We start from the raw sequence: 21,849 nt of genomic DNA, 5'->3' as shown, positions 1-21,849 counted from the left end.
CATAGGAGAAACAGGAAACTAGGTTCTTAAGCAAGTGTTTTATTCTGCTCTATAACAAGCCACATCCTTCCTGGACTGTATTCCTTCATGTAGAAGGAAAAGGAAGAAAAGGAAGCCATGTTTTTGCTCAGAGAGGAATTATAATTATTCTTTAGTATGAATTGTGGATTTTTTTCTTTTTTCTTTTTTTTTGCGGTGCTGGAGATTGAACCCAGGGCCTTGTGCTTGCAAGGCAAGCACTCCACCAACTGAGCTATATCTCCAGCCCTGAATTGTGGATTTCTATGTCACCTGCCTCTCCTCTATTGGAGGAATCTCTAATAATAGAGAAAATTAGGGAAGGGTTTAAAAAAAAAAAAAGGAAGATTTGGTACAATTTGGAACTTCAACTGTGGTTCTACTTCTGGAGTACCATTCTTGATTATTTCCCCTTTTTTATTTCCCCAGACGAATTATCAATAAACACACTGATGAATCTTTAGGTGATTGCTCTTTCCTTAACACATGTTTCCACATGGATACCTGTAAATATGTTCACTATGAAATTGATGCTTGTGTGGATCCAGAGGGTCCTGGCAGCAAGGACCATACACCAAGCCAGGAGCTTGCTCTTACACAGAGTGTTGGAGGTGACTCCAGTGCAGATCGACTCTTTCCACCTCAGGTATTTGCATGCTTCTAACTCATTTCAACTTAATGGACTTATGTCTGAGTAAGTCATACATGTAGGAAAGAGGGCATAATTCATCAACTTGTTGATTGGGGATGAAGTGGGATAGATATAAGGGAGTAAAAGATCAAATGGAAAAGGGACAGGGCCTTGAATATAAAGAAATGGAAGATGACCAAATGCCACTTCATGCAGTGGATCTGTTGTGATATCCGTTACCTGGACGTGAGCATCTTGGGCAAGTTTGCAGTTGTGATGGCTGACCCACCCTGGGATATTCACATGGAGCTGCCCTATGGGACCCTGACAGATGATGAGATGCGCAGGCTCAACATACCAGTACTGCAGGATGATGGCTTTCTTTTCCTCTGGGTCACAGGCAGGTAATACAGCTCAAAGATATGTAGTTATGGGCAGATGTAGTATGGCGAGTACTGGGTAGGTGATAAAATCTTGTGATTTTCCTAACCCTGCTATTAAATATGACTAATTTTAATGACTTGTTTATAACAAACGATACACTTTGAATCATATTTAACTTTGCATTTGTACCTTGAGAAAGGTAATGTCAATGAGAAGTTTTACTTTTTCATTCTTACATCCACACCCTGTTGCCCAGATGGTGTCTTGCACGTAGTGGTTCACTGAACATCTATTGGGGAAAAGTTTTTTGTTTTTTTTTTCCTCCCTCAGAACAGGTTGTTTTACCTGTGTAAAGGTGTTGCATTCCCAGCCCTTTTATTTATTATCCAAGACAGGATCTTGCTAAGTTGTGGTCCTTCTGCCTCAGCCTTGCAAGTTGCTGACATAGGCATGCCCCACCATGCCCAGCGGGGGAAAAACATTTCTGTTTTTTTTTCTTTTTTGGGTGCTGGGGATCGAACCCAGAGCCTTGTGCTTACAAGGCAAGCACTCTACCGACTGAGCTATCTCCCCAGCCCCAGAAAAACATTTCTAATGTTAACGCATCAGGTATTTTGAAGGGAGAGAAAAATCAGGGCATACAAGTGATTAACCATTATTTCTTTTTAGGGCTATGGAGTTGGGCAGAGAATGTCTTAACCTCTGGGGGTAAGTAGCAATTGTGTTGCCTTTTTGTTTTTTTGAGAGAAATTAATACTTAATTGCTATGTTGTGAGATACTGTGTTCCCTTCTTCCCAGAATATTGCTTTGATTTCTTGCCTCTGTAGATGATACTGTCCCCAAAACTATGAAAGTCTGGTTAAAGCTCTAGTTCTTTTATGCCCTACAGTTATGAACGGGTAGATGAAATTATCTGGGTGAAGACAAATCAACTGCAGCGCATCATTCGAACTGGTCGTACAGGCCACTGGTTGAACCATGGGAAGGAACACTGCTTGGTAAGCAGCAGTAGGGCCCTATTTAATAAGAGAAATTGATATTTTTTTTTTAATAGAGAAAAATTTCAAAGATGTGATTTCATAAGGTAATCCTGTTTTGAGCAGGTTGGTGTCAAAGGAAATCCTCAAGGCTTCAACCAGGGTCTGGATTGTGATGTGATTGTAGCTGAGGTATGTGCTTCCTGAGGTATCCACATCTTTCACATTTACATTATTCACGTCAGGTGTACTCTCATCCTAAAGTTTTTCTCTTTGGGATCATAAACAAATGGGGCTAGAATTGCAATCTTGGGTAACTTAAGAAGTAGCTATTGGTGTCTTTACTTTTTAGGTTCGTTCCACTAGTCATAAACCAGATGAAATTTATGGCATGATTGAGAGACTGTCCCCTGGCACTCGCAAGATTGAGTTATTTGGACGACCACACAATGTGCAACCCAACTGGTAAGGTGACTGGAGAAGCTAGTCCCCAAGGGCATACTGTTTATAAAGAAGGACAGAAGTTAATTTGAGCTTCATTTCATATTCTGCTAGCCTGTAAATGGGCTTTAAAGGATTTAAGTGGCTTAAGCTTGTATTTAAGCTGTTGTATGGGATTCTACAATACTAACTGGAAACCCAACAGGTTCTAGGGCCCAAAGCACTATTCTCAAGGGTCTCCACTTATGTGCTGTATTAAACCTGCCCCCTGGTGGTTACTAAGTATCTATTCACTCTGTCAACAGTATTAATATCTTCTACCCCTTTAAAAAACATGCTGTTCGCATTTTATTTACCTAAAGGAATACTCTGGCAATAGCAACTTTGTGAAGCAGGCTTGACTAGGCATCAGTTAGTAACTTTTTTTTGGTACCCGCGCTGAGCTACATCCCTGGCCCTACTTTGTATTTTATTTAGAGACAGGGTCTCACTGAGTTGTCAGCACTTCACTTTTTGCTGAGGCTGGCTTTGATCCTCCTGCCACAGTCCCCTGAACCAGGATTATGTGTGTGTGCCACAGCGCCTGGCTAGTAACCCTTTGATAATACACATCCAGCCTGTTTTAATATCAGCATCTGTGCTAATACCTAACCATACTACCATATGCTATTCTGATGTTATGGTCTTTTAAAATAAACTGACATGAAAATTAGATGGGATGAAAGGCAGTCTTAATAAAACATCTGCATCTTTTAACAATAAAGCCCTTTAATTCCAGGATTTTTCTTTGACATGTTTCAGGATCACCCTTGGAAACCAGCTGGATGGGATCCACCTACTAGACCCAGATGTGGTTGCACGGTTCAAACAAAGGTATCCAGATGGTATTATCTCTAAACCTAAGAATTTATAGAAGCATTTGCTTACAGAGTTAAGCACCCAGAGCCATGACTTTGCAGGCTACACCTGAAGAATGGTATTTGTACAATAGCTTTTCCCCTTATTTAAATAAAGGTTTGTATTGTAATTAGGATTTTTGAGGTGAAATTGTGGCTTCGTCACTTAACAGTGTGTGTTCTTGTACAACTCATCTCAAGTATAATTTCTTCTAAGTAAAATAGGAATGTTATCTATTTCATTAGGTGATTGTAAGGGTTCAAACTGAATGCATGGAAAGCATGGACATGTTGATCATTACAAAACAAGGTCTGTATAGGATCAAAGTGATTAGTAATTATAGTACTAACCATGACCATGGTTGAATAAGAAGGGAGTTCTCTAGGAAAGCACTTTTCAAGGTAATAAATTTGAGTTTACTTAAGACCATTCCCACTAGGACTATTAATGCTCTAAACTTTTGTTTATTCTGTTATAACTGCGTAGTTTTGCTCATCTATTATTCTGCAGGTTATTTCCAAGAAAAATCAAGTAAGCTCATCTTAGGTTAAATAAGTGTCCAGAGTTTACAGAGAATTGGCCTATAGTATTTAAGTGAAAACACTGCTGCTGTTCTAACATTTAAAAGATATTTCATCCAATAATAGAACTTTTAAAAAAGACTTCGGTGAAGCTTCTTACAATAATTTAAGGGTATAGAGTTCTCCCTATTATATTCAAACTTATGAGTCAGAAGGCTGTTGACTGCAGAAAAGTTATTTGTAAAGAGAAATAAACTCCTGGGTGATGCCATTTTCCCTACAGCCCAGTGTGCCTACTGTGATGAAAACCTTTGTTGTCAAAGCAGTGTAATGATATAGTATTAATGCCGTCTCTTACTCATCTCCCCTTTTTTGGGGGGTGCTGAGGACTGAACCTCTCTACCACTGAGCTATTCCCCTAATCCCTCAATCTTTTAAAAACGGATGTACACAGTGGTGTTTTCTCCTAGCATCAAGACTGAGTAACTCTCCCATCATTTTAATTATATTTTAGGCAAGTCCTATGACAATTACATCAAATTTCCTCTAAGGACCCATACCACCACCCCTACCATCCCTATGATTTGCTTATCCATACTCCTTTTGCCCTTTGCTCTGCTATTATCCTGATATTTCTGCTTATAGTTAAAAGAAAGAAACAATTCCAGATTACAGCAAACTCAGTGGCCCTGCTCCATAACTTGGTCTCTGCTAAAGGAAGAAAAGGGGAAAAAAGCATGAAGGACCATCAAAGCTTGAGATCAGGCACTACCAGAAGCCCAGCTTGTGTTTCAAAAAGAGACTCTTGGAGTTGTTCCCAGCAGATAGATCTTCACTGGCTTGGAGAAGAACAGGAAAGACTATTTCACAAACACCACAGTGTTTGAATTTCTGGAGGCTACCCAGGCTAAGAACACATCCCTAAAAGAGAAAAAGATACCACAAACTTAGAATTACAGTTTAGATAGGTTCATTTTAACATTTTTTTTGGGTGCTGGGGATCGAACCCAGGGCCTTGTGCTTGCAAGGCAAGCACTCTACCGACTGAGCTATCTCCCCAGCCCCCCATTTTAACATTCTTAAACAGGTTCCCAGGTAATTTCCTGCAGCATTGAGGTGAGATAGTACACTTTTTAAAGTCAGGTAGAAGCAATGCTAATCTACTGTAGAGAACTTGAGATACAAATGCTTTGTTTTGTGGCTACAGGTAATTGGGATAGACAAAATCTTCACAACTTCTTATTCCCCACACTGAGCACCTTGTTGTGCTACTTTCCACTTACCATTCCTAATTTTCAATTCCCTAAGTGGGTGATTTGCAATAAGGATTGTGGATATTAATTCACAATTACTAACAGCTTAATGTCTCATCTTTCTTCATTTTATTTATTTTTAAGCCCCTCCCCCACTAGTACTGATAATTGAATCCAGGGGTGCTTAACCACTGGGCCACATCCCCAGCCCTTTTTATTTTTTATTTTGAGACAGTCTTGCTAAGGTGCTGATGCTGGCTCTAACCTGTGATCCTCCTGCCTTAGCCTCTTGAGTTGCTAGGATTATAGGCATGTGCCACTGTGCACCCAGCTGCATCCTCTTATTTTGCAGGAAGGTACTAGGGACTGAACTCAGGGGCACTTTACTGAGTCACATCCCCAGCCCGGTTTTGTATTTTATTTAGAGACAGGGCCTCACTGAGTTGCTTAGCACCTTGCTTTTGCTAAGGCTGGCTTACTTTGAACTTGAAATCCTCTTGCCTCATTCTCCCAAGCTGCTGAGATTATAGGTGTGCGCCACCGCACCTGGCTGCATCATCTATTTTTAATGAGCATACGTACATGAATGTGATAATTACAAGGTGCAAATTGCTAATTATGTTTTCTTGGGCTGTGTGGGAAATGGCAAATTTTTTGGGGTGCTGGGGATTGAATCTAGGGCCTCTTACATGGTAGGTAAATACTTTACAACTGAGCAACATCATCAGCCCTAAATTTTAAACTCTTCTAAAGCAAGGACACTTTTTTAGTAGCCTCTCATCAGATACAGCAACCTACTGTCTTATTAGGTAGGATAATACTGATAATATGCTCAATATTACCATGTTTCCCACCACAGGAACTGTAAACTCACCTGCAGTGTTTCACCACACACTCATTGCTGCAGTATTCATTGTCCCAGTCCTTACTCACAACGGGAGGGTTCTCACAACCAGACCTTACACAGCGAGGTTGGGGTGAGAGTGTCACAGGAGATCCACTCACCAACTCAACATCCATCTGAGAAGGAGATTCAACCTATGACCAGAATATAGCAACAAGATGAATCAGATTCCTACTTGCCTACCAGCTAGTTAGTCAAATTATCCCTAGGATCCAATGGGATCCAATGGGAAACATATGTTCTTCACATAGGGGTAAAGTTCCAGAAAAAGGTGAGTTTGTGGTCTCCCCATTTATAGCCCAGCTTTAGAACTTTGCAAAGAATCACATGAAGATTCTCCTTAATATGGGAAGGCTGGGCATATGCTAGTGCTCTTTAATTTTACTCTTAACTCATCACTGAATTTGTTTTACACTTGGATAATATTCCTCTGAAAGTATAAAAGTGAATATGTGAGTACAGGTTCAGTCAGCCTCAACTCAATGGGGAGGACTAAGAGAAGACAAAATATAGTGCTATTAGAAAAAGGGAATTTGGAGATCCAGAGTTTCTTGTTGGCAGGATGTGACTTAAAAAAAAAAAAAAAAAAGATTGTTTAATTGTAGAACCAGAGCAGAGTCTCAAACCAGACCTTCCCCCCAACCCCTAACTTTTTTTTATACCCAGGGCCTCAAGCTGGGCTATATCTCAGTGGTACAGCACTTGCCTTGCTGGGTTCAATCCTCAGCACCACATAAAAAAATAAATGGAGATATTGTGTCCATCCACAACTGGGAAAAAAAATATTAAAACAAAACACCCAGGGCCTCACATGTTAGGCAAGTGCTCTACTATCAAACTACATCTCCAGCCCTTTTAGAGACTTTATGGAACCCAGGGCCTTGCTCTTGCAAGGCAAGCACTCTACCACAGAGTTATATCTTCAGCCTACTCCCCCCGCCCCCACATATTTAAAACATTAAGCTAAGCAGTTAAGACCTAGTAGAAATGTAAGGATTTATAACTCCAAAATTTAGGATCCTTGGGGGGAGACACCTCTGAAAAATAACTATAGGTTAAACTTTTTTCTTTCTAATGGAATCACAGTGTTATCTTTGCTTAAATTATGGCGTGATCTAGAACAGAAAGACTTAATGTTTTTTACCAAAAAGAAGATTTTGGGGTGGGATAACTCACTGCTACAGGGAACTGACATCTGTCTGCAGGATGTTTCTTCCTCTTTTTTTGTTTTACATTTTATTTTATTGATCCTTCTTATACATGACTAATTCTGCAGAATGTTTCATACTACAGGTTGTCAGGAATTAAATGCTAGCAGCAGTGCCCACTTTTGTAAATGCTCTTACACATTTCCACTAGTCTAGAGTAAACGATCAGAAACAGGCTTACCTCAGGAACTACATCTGTAATCATCTCACAGATGGTCTCAGGGGAGGTTGCCTCTACTGTATGGGCCTCAGGACTGCTGTTTATAGGCCGCTCAGGACTGCTTTCCACAGCTGGTGGGACTAAGGTAGTCTGCATTTTCAGAGTGGGTGGAGGCACAATCTTGCTTTGCAGAGGAGGTGGCTGCTGTTGTAAATTGATTCGAACTTTCTGAGGTGGAGGCTGTTGCATGGCCTGAAGTGGAGGAGGTTGCTGCAGAATGGTAACTTGCTGCTGAGTTGGGGGCTGAGGCATCTGTTGTAATGGAGGGGGCTGTAGACGGGGTGGAGGCAGTTGCATAGAAGCAGCAGCTGCTGCTGCTGCCTGCAACACTGACCGAGTGACAATCTGGGCTTGTTGGCTGGGTTGGATAGTAGCTGTACTAGTTTGACCTAATTGAAGCCCCCGGGAGGTCACCACTGTGGCTGGGATTACAGTAACCATCCCTCCTTGAGACATGGTAATAGAAGAGGGCAACATCTGTTTGGTAATAATCAACTTGGTGATATTGGGCTGACCCCCAGCCCCAGAAGATGCCTGGTTTGCCACATAGGATGAAAGAGTGGAGTTAACAACAATGCAAGGCGACAGGGCAGGGGTCTCTGTTGAAGCTGGTGCTGGAGATGATGGGTCAACAGTAGCCACAGGAGGTGGTGAAGGAGTCTGTGATGGTGGCACTGGATCCAATTCTACTGTTTCTACAGTGGCCTAAAAGAAGACCAAAACAGAAAAAGAGAAAAGTCATTGAGAGATATATATGTTTTACTGCAGGACACATCCATTCTAATAACCTTTCGAGAAAAGATACATTTTTTTTTTTTAAAGGAGCTGCTGTCAGTACTGCATTTGCTAATTTAAGTGCTAGAAATAACAAACTCAAAAACTATCAAGGTTTCTAGATATGAAATAATAGGAAAGCTATTAAATATTTTTGAAGCTCTTAGTATTGGCATTTACTTATAATCACTAACAGCTAAAAACAAATGAACAAACAAAACTTTCTGGTTTAAATATCCATCTATCTTAACTCTCTTACCTGACACTCTTGGTTGTCTTTATAAGCAGCCAGAGCCTTCAGATACTCTTTCTTGGCAGCTTCAGTTTTCCTCTTGTATACCTGCAAAAGAGAAATTGTTTATAAAATTCCCATCCTCTTAGAAATGACTGATGATTCGAAATTATTCATCAGTGAATGAATGACAGTTCATTTGTCTGATCACAACTCCTTTCAGTGAAAACACTTCTGAGAACTACGGAGACAGCCTCCATGATAAGACTCACTCCATTGAGCATGCCTCTGAAAGTCAAGCATCAACAAGAGTCTTGCCACAATAACCTCTCAAGTGAACATTAATGCATGCTCACTTCTGTAACAACAAAAAACTCACCCTGGGGCTGGGATTGTAGTTCAGTGGTAGAGTGCTTGCCTAGCATGTGTGAGGCACTGGGTTCGATTCTCAGCACCACATATAAACAAATAAAGTAAAGGTCCATTGACAACTAAAAAAAAATATATTAAAAAAAAAAAAAAAAAAAAAACTCACCCTGGCCCCCAAACTCTAAGATCAGTAGTACTTTACTTAGCCTGAGTCTGTCCCTAACCTTTCAGAATGTGGTAAATTGCTTGGCAAGATGGCCATAAGAATTCCTCCCAATCAGCATTGCCTTTCTCAAAAGCTAGCTAAAGCATAGCTGGGCATAGTGGTGCATGACTGTAATGCTAGTGATTCCAGAGGCTGAGGCAGGAGGATTCCAAGTTCAAAGCTAGCCTTGGCAACTTAGTGAGCCCTTAGGCTGTTTCGAAGTAAAACAAAAAAAGCTGGGGACGTGGCTCAGTAGTTGAGTGCTCCTGGGTTCAATCCCTGGTACCAAAACAAAAAACCAAAACAATGACAACAAAAAAACCCCCAAAACTAAAGCATGTTTCCCCTTCCTTTAAATCTGGACTAGCTCTGTGACTGATCATTACAATGTCTCTGAAGTGACACTGAGATTTAAGAGACTCTGAGGCACCTGTTTTCCCATTCTTGGAATGTTAACTCTTTAGTCTGCTGTACTGTAAATAAGCTAGGCTAGCCTACTGGGAGAAAGGCCACAGGAAAGAGAACCAACATCCTAGCCAATAGGTAGCACTAACTATGTCAGTTATGGGACAAAGTCATCCTGGGCAGCCATACCAGCTTCCCCCCTGCCATTCCTGGTACTGGGGTTTGAACTCAGCCTCATGCAGGCTAAATTAGCATTCAACTGTTAAGCTACATCCCCAGTCCTCAACTATCATTTGATTACAATCAGTGATGAGCCAGGCACAGTGGCACATGCCTGTAATCCCAGTTACTTGGAGGCTGCGCAGGAGGACAAGTTGGGCAACTCAGTGAGACACTCTCAAAATAAAAAGAACTGAGAATGTAGCTAAGTTGTAAAGTACCCTGGGTTCAATCTCCAATACTGGGGAGGGGAAGAAACCACAGCATTGAGCTCAGGCAATAATAGCAGAAAAACGGATCAATCCAAAGAACCATAAGAAATAAATGGCTGCTGTCTTAAGCCATTAAATTTGTGGTGATTCGTTGAGCAGCAACAGACAACTAATAGAAATTATCTGCAATAAATTTAGCTTTTTGTTTCAAATATTAAGTAGAAAGACTTGCTTTGATATAAGACCTATGAGTCTAGGGACAACTAAAATTATAATCATCTTTATAGTATAAATTTTCTTTTTGAAGAGATGGGGGTCTTACCAAAAAAAAAAAACACCTAAATTCAAGGAATCCTGTACAGGTGCACACCACTGCACCAGGCTGCTGCTGCTTCATTTTCTGTTTTTTTTTTGTTTGTTTGTTTTTTAATCCAGATTAAATTTAGGGAGATTAACTACAGTTTTCAAGTTTATACTAGGCCAATGAGAAAACCCTAAGTGAGATTCTATATACAAACTTTTAGATTCAGGATCAGCATGCAACTTTTTAAGAAATAACATAATTTCAAAAACTGGAAAAAAAGAAATAAAGGCTTAGAAATGTTAAATACCTAAATATCACTGTTAAGAGATATGAGGAATTATGAGAAATTATTAATAGAAAGCACATATGATTTTGAGTTAAAAGAATCTAGATTGTGTCTCAACTGTACCACTTAATAGCTTTATGAGTCTCCACTCAGTAAAAAAGGGGAGGGGGAAATGGGTGTGATGGTGTGCATGCCTATAATTCCAGCAACTCGGGGAAGTGAAGGCAGGAGGATCACAAGTTCAAAGCCAGCCTCAGCAACTTAGTGACCCCTGAACAAAATTTTAAAAGGGCTGGGAATGTTACAGGGTGGATAAGTACCCCTGGGTTCAATCCCCACTACTGGGGGGTGGGGGGGTGAGGTCGGGAGTGGAGTGGGGGGAGGAATGGTAGTTATTTTACAGTTATAGAAAGATAGCTGCCCCCCCGGCCCCATTTTGAGTGAAACCAGGGGCTCTTTACCACTAAGCTGTATCCCTAGTCCTTTTAAAAATTTTTTTATTTTAAGCCAGGTGCAGTGGTATACACCTGTGATCCTAGTGACTCAGGAGGCTGAGGCAGGAGGATTGCAAGTTTGGGGCCAAACTCAGCAACTCAGTGAGGCCCTATATAATTTAGGGAGTCCCTGTCTCAAAAAAATAAATAAAAAGGGTTGGGGATATAGCTCAGTGATAAAGAGCCCCTGGGCTCAATCCCCACTATCCCCCCAACTAAAAAATCAATTCTGTTTTGAGACAGGGTGTTGCTAAGTTGCTAAGGTTAGCCTCGAACTTGCAATTCTCCTGCCTTAAGTAGCTGGGATCACACCTATGTGCCACCATGCCCAGTCTAGATAAAATATTTTTTCTCTATGTGCGTACTATAAAGTTTATTGGTGTGAGCATTCAGACACTTCAAGGTGGGAAAGATGATATGCAGATTCCACTATGAAATGCAAAAGATAATTGTGTGGCATGGACAGTACATCCGGTGCAGATCAGCAGTAGTATGATTTCAAAGGCTGGATGAAAGTTCTTCATCAGGGAAACTCAGATAATAATTTAAAGCTTCACAAAGCAAGATTATGTTCCAATTTAAAACACTAAGAAAGGGCCAGGGGGACAGCTCAGTCAGTAGAGTGCTTGCTTTGCAAGCATAAGGCCCTGGGTTCAATCCGTGGCACTGCAAAAATATAAATAAATAAAAACAATAAGAAGAATGAATCAGACACAATGGTCCTATATTCATATATGAATACATGACCAGTGTACCTGCACATCATGCTCAACCACAAGAATGGGATCCTAATTAGAATAAGTTATACTCCATGTATGTACAGTGTCAAAATACACTATACTGTCATGTATATCTAAAAAGAACAACGAAAAAACACTAAGAAACAGTACCATTGATGAAAAAGGAAACCAACTTCTAAGTATATTGAAAGGGTGAAGAGAAATTGAAAGGAAATTTGCATTTTTGAGGTACAAATGAGTGATCTATAGAGGGGCATTATATGACAAACCCTGTAGATAAAAAATAAAGACCAAATCAGTGGTCACATAACTTGAAATTTACATGTAATAAAGGCAAAACAATAGGTGCAAGTTATGGCCTTTCAAATATTTATATCATAGACATTTAGATGGAATATTTTTATATTACTTGTTACTGATAATTTTAAAATGGGTTTTAGGGGTTAGGGATGTATCTCAGTGGTAGAGTATGGCTTAACAAGTACAAATTCCTGGGTTTCATCCCCAGCACCACAAAGTACATACATAAATCATTTAGATACAATGGGGTTTTCTGGATTCAGTGTACAGCTATAACTTCTCATAAGATGATATGTGAATGCCATTAACAAAGAGCTGACAGATAAAGACATATAAGAAAGATGAAAATGCCACAGTGGCACATTTCTATAATCCCAGTGACTCAGAAGGCTGAGAGAAGTATTGCAAGTTCTAGGCCAGCCTCAGCAACTTAGTAAGACTTTTTCTCCCCTTAACACACACACCCACCACACCAAAAAAAAAAAGGAAAAAAGAAAAAAGTTGGAAGAAAACCTTTGTTTTATCTTAACTTAAAACCTTCTGGAACATTCACTATATTTCTTTTTTTCTCACCTGTTTTTGCTCCTCTCCAAGACTGTCCCACATGGAAGCCACAATTTTTGAAACCTCTCCAAAGGTGGCATTAGGATTCTGTCCCTTGATGGCAGCCTGTGTATCACGAAAGAATAAAGCATATGCTGAAACTGGTTTCTGAGGTTCATTAGGATCTTTCTTTTTTCTCTTCTTTGGGGCCTTCTGCTTTTTCCCTGCTTCCACTACCACTGTCTTCTGACTGGGAAGTTGCTGTAGGAGAGAAAAGAGAAAATTGTTAAGATGGAAGAAATCAAATACTATTGTCTGAGAACTGTAAGAAAAGGATTTTTATGTGAGGGAAACTAGCTACTGTATGCAATTTATGCTAAAAGTAGAAGCAATATGTTTAAAAGTCATGAGTAAAATATATGAGAACTAATAAAAATAGGGATTGAGAGAAGCATTATAAACTGGAAATTAAGAGGTGGGACCCAATAACCCAGAAGAGAACAGAGATGGCAGACTAGGAGCAAAGAATACTGATTAGGATCTTTATGCCATGAGTTTTGTCCTAGAATATCATGTCAAAATTAATTTTGGCAGGGAATGCCTCACCCTCCGGAAATCCTCAACACCATCCTCATGAAGTGAACTAGTAGGTGAAGGGGTGGTTGAAAGACGATCCTCAGGTGACTGGGCAGGTGGCAAGATGGTGCCCCCCCCCAAGCTCAAACCAAGTTGAGAACTCAGTTCTGACTGATCAATGGTGGTCAACTGGCTATGCCCCATCAAGCCAGAGGTCATGTCTGTCATTGGTACATCAATTGTAACAGGTGGGTTGGCACTATACTGAGTTCCTATAGAATGGTCCAAGTCCTGAGAGAAGCAAAAGGACTAATTAAATATTAAATATAAAAAACACCACTTCCCCTCTGAATGCAGGACAGTTTATACCCTGCTTACCCAGACTGTATCATCATTTAAACTCTACAAAACATCAAATAATCTGTCTACCTAAAAAAAAAATTAACCATTTAAAAATGTACAGAGATTAGCAAATCCATTCAATGCATTCAAAGGCCTATTCTAAAATAACTAAAAATAATCAGAGAAGTCTTAATCTTGAACAAGTTACCTTAAAGAACAAGTATTTATTCTGTAATCTGTGGGTAGTGACGACACATAGGATCAAGAAAACTTTTTTTTAAATTTATTTTTTGGTACTCGGTATTGAACTTAGCGGTATTGTACCACTAGTTACATCCCCAGCCTTTTTTTTTTTTTTTTTTTTTTTAGTTTGAGACAAGGTCTTCCTTGTTTACTTGGGTCTCACTAAATTGCTGAGGCCAGCCTTGAACTTGTGATCCTCCTTCCTCAGCGTCCCAAGTCACTGGGATTACAGGCATGTACCACCATGTCCAGCTAAAATAATGGCATTTAAAGTTGCAAAGCACAGGCAATTAGAGTACATAAGGCCAATATTAAGAGCTGTTTGGAACTGGGTGTGGTGGCACATGCCAGTAATCCCAGTGGCTCAGAAGGCTGAGGCAGGAGGATTGCAGGTTCAAAGCCAGCCTCAGCAACAGCAATGGTGAGGTGCTAAGCAACTCAGTGAGACCCTGTCTCTAAAAAAAAATTCAAAATAGGGCTGGGGTTGTGGCTCAGTGGTTGAGTACCCCTAAGTTCAGTCCCCAGTACCAAAAAAAAAAAGGGCTGTGTAGATGGACTGTTGAAATGTGCTGGAAACCCAACACTTATAATACATACTAATCCACAATTAACATTACATTAAGTTCAGATCATTTTTTACTAAATCTGTCAATGTGCCAACAACCATACATTTTAATAATAAAGGCCAACATAACATATCATTTTCATTTAAAGGTTGATATCAGACATTTTATAATCTAAAATCATTTTTCAAGTAAAATTGACCCAGATAGTAAATCTCTTTTATTCAGGTGATATGAAGTCTTTGTTGTTGAGCCTTTAGCGACAAGAGTAAAACCAAGTAATACCCAACTATAGCAGAGAATAGAGTAACTTTTGTCTTCCTTAACATCATGCCCATGAGCTTGAGTGAGCCTGATGATGTTTTGCCCCTTACCATGGTCAAGCCCCCACTCAGGAGCCCCCCGCCCTGCTCCATCAAGCCATGGGTCATGCCCACAGGCATGTCCAATGTCTGGACCCCATACTGGGCTGAAAAACTGCCATCCTGTGAGGAGGAAGGGTCTGCCAGGTCATCAAAGTGGCCAACCACATCTGAGACAGCCAGCGAGGGATCAGAATCCAAGGAGATAGGTGGGATTTCAAATTCCTCATCACCCAGACTTGGTGTATGGAATGTCTGTAGGGGGGAAAAAGGGAAAAAGAATTAGAAGGAAGAGGAAAAATTGCATATTGCTATCCGAAGAACATGGTAAGGTTCTGGAGATTTTCAGTATACCTCTTTTTAGCTGTCATCATATTTTCATTATCTATGTTTACACATACCTTTCTTCTTTCTCATGCCTTTGATCATATGACACATATGAGCCATGAGCCTGCCAACATCAATCACAGTTTACTCTTTTTTTTTTTTTTTTTTTTGTGGTGTTGGGGATTTAACCCAGGGCCTTGTGCATGGTAGGCAAGTGCTCTACCATTGAGCTACATCCACAGCCCACAATTTCCAATTCTTTTATCTATTATTGACCTTTACCATCTTGGTTGTTCTGAATTATTTTCTATTGTTCTCATGAATAATTCTGTTTTTTTTGGGGGGGGTATTGGGGAATGAACCCAGGGGCACTTAACCACTGAGTCACTTCCCTAGGTCTTTTAAAAATATTTATTAGAGGCAGGATCTTGCTGAATTGCTTAGTTGCCTCAGCTAAGTTGCTAAGGCTGGGTTTGAACTCGTGATCTTCCTGTCTCAGGTTCCCAAATCACTAGGATTACAGGTGCGCACCACCACGCCTGGCTCCAGTGAATAATTCTTTCAGCCCCATTAGTTAGGAACCAGCCTTTATATATAACCTGTTTAACTGTGATGCTTGAAATCTTTCTAAAGATTTAATTAATTAGTTATTTCACAATTATTTCACTTAATTGTCAAACCACAGAAATTGTTGACCTACCAATTATACTTTGTTGTTTTAGGTTCTTTTGATGCAAATCTTGATATTATCATGGGAAACTTATTTTGCATGTAAAATCTACCTCTCCTCCATTTTAGAAATTATAATTTCTTTTCAGCACTGGGGACTGAACCCAGGGCCTTGCACATGCTAGGCAAGTACTCTACCATGGAGTTACATCCTCAGCTAGAAATTATAATGTTAAAAAAAAATAATGTTCCCATTTGTACAGGATTTTGGGGAAAACCCAACGATGCTAAGATATGGATGAATAATATTAAGAAGAAAAAGCTTGCTACAGCCAAAAGGCAAACTGGTTCTTTTAGCAGTTCTAGAACACATTTCTAGTCTTGGTCTGATCAAAACTTTCTGAAGGGGTGGGGGGGAACTTCCACTGGCTAAAGACCCAATCCCTTCCTCTTGGACCAAATGGATCAATAATTTACCCTTTTTATTCTGAATAGGGCCACCCCACACAGAACTAACAGCAATGTCTTACTTAAGATATACTGCCTGATTCTTTTTTGGCATTAAAAAATAGAAGGATATGTAGCAAGAGATTATTATAAGTAATAACAAAAGACTGGTGTCAGAAAGACCTTATAAGGTTGAAAAAAATGGGATTTAGTGCATAAAAGCTCATCACATTGCCCGACACATACTTACATACTTAACACTAACCACTGTTTTTTTTTTTTGTTGTTTGTTTTTGTAGTTGTAGATGGACAGCATGACTTGATTTTATTTGCTCATCTTTTTATGTGGTGCTAAGGATTGAACCCAGTGCCTCACACATACCAGGCAAGCACTGTACCACTGGGCCCCAGCCCCAGCCCACCATTTTAATGATAATATCCTAATAGTTAATTTGCCACCTGCCCCAATCAATTAACATAGGTAACTAGAGGAGACTGGGGATATAGCTCAGTTGTTAAGAGTGCTTGCCTTGCATGCACAAGGCCCTGGGTTCAATCCTCAGCACTGCAAAAAAAAAAAAAAAAAAAAAAAGGTAACTAGAATTTTAGAAACTTGCTTGGCAAGTGCTATCCCGCTGAGCTATATCCTCAGTCCAAACAATGAATTCTTTAAGGAATTCCATTCTTTCTAGAAACAGAAAGGGTCTCACTATTATCATTTTTGTTTAATATTGCTAGGAAGAATACTTCCAGTTAGTAGAAATTAGTAAGGAAAAAGTATGCCTGTAAAATATCCAATTTCTCTAAGTCATATTGGCAAAAAGAATAAAAAGTTTTCTAGAAGACAAAAAAAATGGTTTCAGGCTTTGTTTCTACATTTTCTCATTATTTTACTTTGTCCGATAAACATTTGGTATTTGTGTGGGATACAATGAGACTAGCATACAGCATTTAGGGGCAAGCATGTTGTTATTTGGTACGGGGGAATGAAGCCAGGGGTGCTTTACCCCTGAACTACATCCCCAGTCCTTTTTATTTTGAGACAGGGTCTCACTAAGTTGCTAAGGCTGTCCTTGAACTAGTGATCCTCCTGCCTCAGCTGGGATTACAGGTATGTGCCACTGCTCCAGATTAAGCAGGCAGTTCTTCATGGAAAAAACGAAACATTTCCAAAGGAACTGAGTTTTTCCTCAGTACACAATTCATAATTCCTGTTATTGTGGGAAAGTTCTTAAAGATTTTTTTTCTGAAATTTCAGTTTAGATTCACGTGAGCATTTTTCAGGAAGAAGCAAAGATTTTTTTTATCCTATTCTCACGAACAAATAAAAAAACTTAAGAGGGACAGGAAAAAGAATCAAGGGAAATTTTTACTGTATAAGATTAATAAATGAATCATTTTCAGTTTTGTTGAGACACAGACTTCTCTGGTAAAGCAAAAGATGCCTATCCTTTTCTGCTTACCACAGCAAATAAAAAGGCATCTCGGGGCTGGGAATATAGCTCAGTTGGTAGAGTGCCTGCCTCACATGCACAAGGCCCTGAGTTCAATCCCCAGCAACATAAACATAAACATACACACACACACACACACACACACACACAAGAATCTCTGCCAAGATATGAATCAATGATACTATTTGCTAATGAAAACTCCAGAAGGATCAAGATTCATATTCAAAACAAGGAACTAGTGTTCTATAAGTGACTACTAGTACTCATAAACTGTCAAGCCTGACTTCTTGGATTACACCAGACATGGAAAAATTGCATTGCATCAGATCAACAAGACATTCTTTCCAAGCACCATCCCTTGGCATATGGAAACAGCCTTGTTATATGTATCCCTGGCTTTTATAGTGGCTTTTTATTGTTTTTGTTTTCTTCCATTAATTATAATAGTAAGATAATTGCAAATATCAAGAACACAGAAAGGTAACTACATTACACAAAACAAAGGTTTATTAATCTTTTACTGTAACATCTGTAAAATTAGGGGTAGAATCCATGATTTATTTCAATGAATCTATTCAATGAATGAATAATAGATTCACTGGGAATAATAAACCAAGTTAGAACTGTAGCAAATATTTAAGTGAAGATAAACTGCTTGGACAATATAGGAGAAAACAGGAAAGAGATACAGCTACCTTCTCATTCAGCTTTCCTTTCATCTGTTAAATTCCTGGATCCTTCTGGAGAGGGATCAGTTTTGGAATTACAGATTATAAGGAAGATTATAAAGTTGAAAAGTACCATTTCCCTCCCTTTTCTCATTATGCCATACCAAAACACATAATCCATCATTTCCTCCTTTTTAAATTTAAAAAAAATTTTATTTTTAGGGGCTGGGATTGTGGCTCAATGGTAGAGCACTTGCCCAAGCATGTATGAGGCACTTGGTTTGAAACTCAACATCATGTAAAAATAAATAAATAAATACATAAGATAAAGGTATGTGTCCATCTACAACTAAAAAAAAATTCATTTTTGTTTTAGGGCTAGGGATTGAACCCTGCCACAGTGAAGACTCCCAAATGCAAAGCACAAGCTCTGCCATTGAGTTTCACCTTCATCTATGCATTACTTCTTTTTTTTTTTTTTTTGGGGGGGGTGCGGGGGATCGAACCCAGGGCCTTGTGCTTACAAAGCAAGCACTCTACCGACTGAGCTATCTCCCCAGCCCCTATGCATTACTTCTTTTTAAATTTTTTTTTAGTTGTAGATGGATACAATACCTTTATTTTATTTATTTATTTTTATGTAGTTCTGAGGATGAAACCCAGTGCCTTACTCATGGTAAGCAAGCACTCTATCACTGAGCTATAACCCCAGCCCTGACATTACTTCTTTAAATAGCTTTTTTGTATATATTCATTTTAGAGAAATTTTAATCTAAATGCTATTTATTCGGCACCACACTGGTAATCCTGGGTCATTAAAAGAATTGTTCTGCCAGGCCTGGTGGCACACAAGTGTAATTCCAGTGACTCAGGAGGTTGATGCAGAAAGGACTTCAAGTTCAAGGGCAGCCTCAACAATTTGGGGAGACCCTTAACAATTTGGCAAGATCCTATCTCAAAAATCTTAACAAAAGGGGAGGGGCTTGTACATGTAGCTCAGTAGTAAAGCGCCCCTCAGTTGAATCCCCAGCACAACCCCCTAAAAAAAAAAATTCTTTTAAAATTTGATACAGCCCAGTGTGGTAGTACATGCCTGTAATCCCAGAGATTTGGGAGCTGAGACAAGAGGATTTCAAGTTTGAGGCCAGCCTCAGCAACTCAGCAAGGCCCTGTCTCAAAATAATAAATAAATAAAAAGGACTGGGATGTAGTTTAGAAGTAAAGAGCCACTGGGTTGGGTCTCCACCCCTTCAAAACGTGTGCGCGCGCGCACACACACACACACACACACACACACACACACCCCAAAACCAAAAATCCTGATACAATAGTGAAAATGTCACCAATTCAGCCTGAAATAATTGTTTTAACATTATAAATTCTTCTTCTTCTTCTTCTCTTTTTTCCCCTCTTTTTGGTACCAGAAATTGAACCCAGGGGTACTCAACCACTAAGCCACACCCCAGAACCACCCCCACCACTTTAATTTTGAGACAGGGGTCTTACTAAGTTGTTGAGGCTGGCTTTGAACTCCGCTGGGATTATAGGCATATACCACTGCACCCTACAACATTATAAATTATTTTCTTAATTAAGGAGAGTATCTTCATGAATCTTTCTGCCCCCTCTGCCTTACTGGAATTGAATCCAGGGGTGCTCGACCACTGAAGTACACTCCCAGTCTTTTTTACGTCTTATTTTGGTAGGGTCTCACTAAGTTGCCCTGGCTGGTCTCAGTCCTCCTGCCTCAGTCTCCAGAGTTGCTGGGATTACAGGCATGTGCCATAATGGCTAGCGTCTTTATAACTTATTTCCTCCAAAGTGCTCACAGCACAAATCATATAAGAGTCAACCTAATTAAACAAAGACTAAATTTCCTTCAGATTAGAAAACTTTCCTATATTAAGCATTCTGTAACAATTGGTATACCTTCTTTGCTAACACCTGCTCTTTTAAAATTATTACTTATTTCATTGAGATGTAACTACTGTAGGATACATAAGTTAATGTATAGCTCATTGAATTTCTACATATATAGACAGTCAAACATACCTGTTATACAAAGATGCAGAACATTTCTGTCACTCTAAAAGGTATCTTTATAACCATTCCTCTCCACAACAGGTAGCACTATTTTTGCATTTAGTTTTGCCTAGTCTTTCTTGATTCTCATAAATTTAAATCTCATAGTGGCTAATCTACTTCTCCTTTCTTTCACTCAAATATACATACATATATATCTATATACAATATATGTATAATAAGTGACACATATTATAGTATGACAATATTTCAAACAAATCTTTTCCAGAAACACTTAAGAGCCTTACCATAGCCCTTACTTCTACTTCACAACATCAGAAGAAACTATTTATTACAGCCATTTGACAGCTAGGGAAACTGTGACATGAAGGTAAAGTAATCTGCCCAAAGTTTTCACTGGCAAACACATGTTCTGCTAAACTCCTTTTATGTCCTCTGGCAGCTATTTTCCTTTCCTGTTGTCTTTTAGCAAGACAAGCTGGCACCATGTAAGTAAAAGAACTACTTTTATAATAGAAAATTGAGAGGAAGAAATTACTCCTTCAACAGAGTTTAAGAATGAACACATGTTCAAAGTTAGTCCGTGTTAGGTAAACTCCTCCCCTTACCCCAATTTCTTTGTTTTGTTTTGTTTTTGTGGTGCTGGGGATTTGAACCCAGGGCCTTGTGCTTGTGAGGCAAGCACTCTACCAACTGAGCTATATCCCCAGCCCATTACCCCAATTTCTTTAGCTACTGAAAAAAAAAATTTCCCCCCGTCATCCCTCAAGATTACTGCAGTTATTTCTTCCTAATTTCACTAAGTCTTCTAACTCAGAATTACTCTCCTCCTCAAATAGATTATCTCTTTTCAACATCCTGGTTTGCTGATGCCAGCAGTTTCCCAGGACTTCCGCAGGTCTTCCTTCCCTCTTAGAGTCCTCATAGGCTCTAGAAGCAGCTACCACTTTTCTCCAAGCACCAATCACAGTCCCCAGTCCCTGGCCTTCGCGCTCTCCTCCCCACCACCCTATCCCACCACTGCCTCAGAGTCCCCCCACCCTCCTTAAGTGTCAGCAGCTCTTGCTCACCTCGGCCCCTGACAGGAAAGGGTGCGAGGGCCCTGTGATCGTCAGGTAATTGTCATTTCCTCCGGGAAACTGGAAACCAAAAGAGATCCGCGGGGATAAGTTAGGGGGAGCAGGAAGTTAGCTTGAAGCGACGGATTCTGACTCCGACATTTTGACAACACTCTCCAAACCCCGCTTTCCGCTACCGTCAGCCGCCTCTCCGCCCGGCTTCCCGCCTCTGCTTCAACCCAGTCGACCATGCTCTCTTGCCAGCCTTCTTAGCACCCGGATTCCTACCTCCATCTTCACACAACCGCTACCACCGTCTCAAATTCCCTCATCGCTCCCACCGCCCCCACTAGACTCGGAATGCGTCACTTCCTCAAGGACGTGCGTCGCACTCCGCTGATTGGAAGGAGACTGCAGCGAGTCAGGCGCCAATCGTGCGGAAAGGCTAGCTATCGCCCCCTAGAGCTTGGTGGGATAATAGCATGTAGAAAGGGCTAGAGGAGTCCCTAGAGGCGGTGTCGGGTATTCCGGATCGAGTAAGGATTTCTGGGGAGAGCCA

The 21,849-nt window shown here is 40.0% G+C and overlaps 2 protein-coding genes across 2 annotated transcripts in view; one reads left to right on the top strand and one right to left on the bottom strand.

Moving 5' to 3' along the window:
- Mettl3 (methyltransferase 3, N6-adenosine-methyltransferase complex catalytic subunit) overlaps window positions 1-3,485 on the top strand; it is a 14,056-nt gene extending 10,571 nt beyond the window's left edge. The window contains exons 5-11 of the mRNA XM_047541391.1: window positions 448-664; window positions 866-1,053; window positions 1,703-1,741; window positions 1,924-2,032; window positions 2,138-2,203; window positions 2,364-2,476; window positions 3,254-3,485. Of these exons, the coding sequence (XP_047397347.1) occupies window positions 448-664; window positions 866-1,053; window positions 1,703-1,741; window positions 1,924-2,032; window positions 2,138-2,203; window positions 2,364-2,476; window positions 3,254-3,365 (844 nt within the window). The 3' untranslated portion in view covers window positions 3,366-3,485. The remainder of the gene's footprint in view (window positions 1-447; window positions 665-865; window positions 1,054-1,702; window positions 1,742-1,923; window positions 2,033-2,137; window positions 2,204-2,363; window positions 2,477-3,253) is intronic.
- On the bottom strand, window positions 3,167-21,668 carry Tox4 (TOX high mobility group box family member 4). Its single transcript, XM_047541390.1, has 9 exons — window positions 21,579-21,668; window positions 21,303-21,371; window positions 14,637-14,879; window positions 13,145-13,405; window positions 12,569-12,799; window positions 8,489-8,569; window positions 7,417-8,160; window positions 5,998-6,161; window positions 3,167-4,791 (listed from the first exon to the last, which is right to left on the bottom strand). Exons 1-9 carry the CDS (start codon window positions 21,582-21,584, stop codon window positions 4,731-4,733), a joined length of 1,860 nt encoding a protein of 619 aa, XP_047397346.1. The 5' UTR covers window positions 21,585-21,668; the 3' UTR covers window positions 3,167-4,730.
- Window positions 21,669-21,849: the final 181 nt, after the last annotated feature.

Source organism: Sciurus carolinensis, chromosome 2, assembly GCF_902686445.1.
Source record: "Sciurus carolinensis chromosome 2, mSciCar1.2, whole genome shotgun sequence".
In the NCBI taxonomy this organism is placed as follows: Eukaryota; Metazoa; Chordata; class Mammalia; order Rodentia; family Sciuridae; genus Sciurus; species Sciurus carolinensis.
This window is presented reverse-complemented; position numbering and strand designations above follow the sequence as displayed.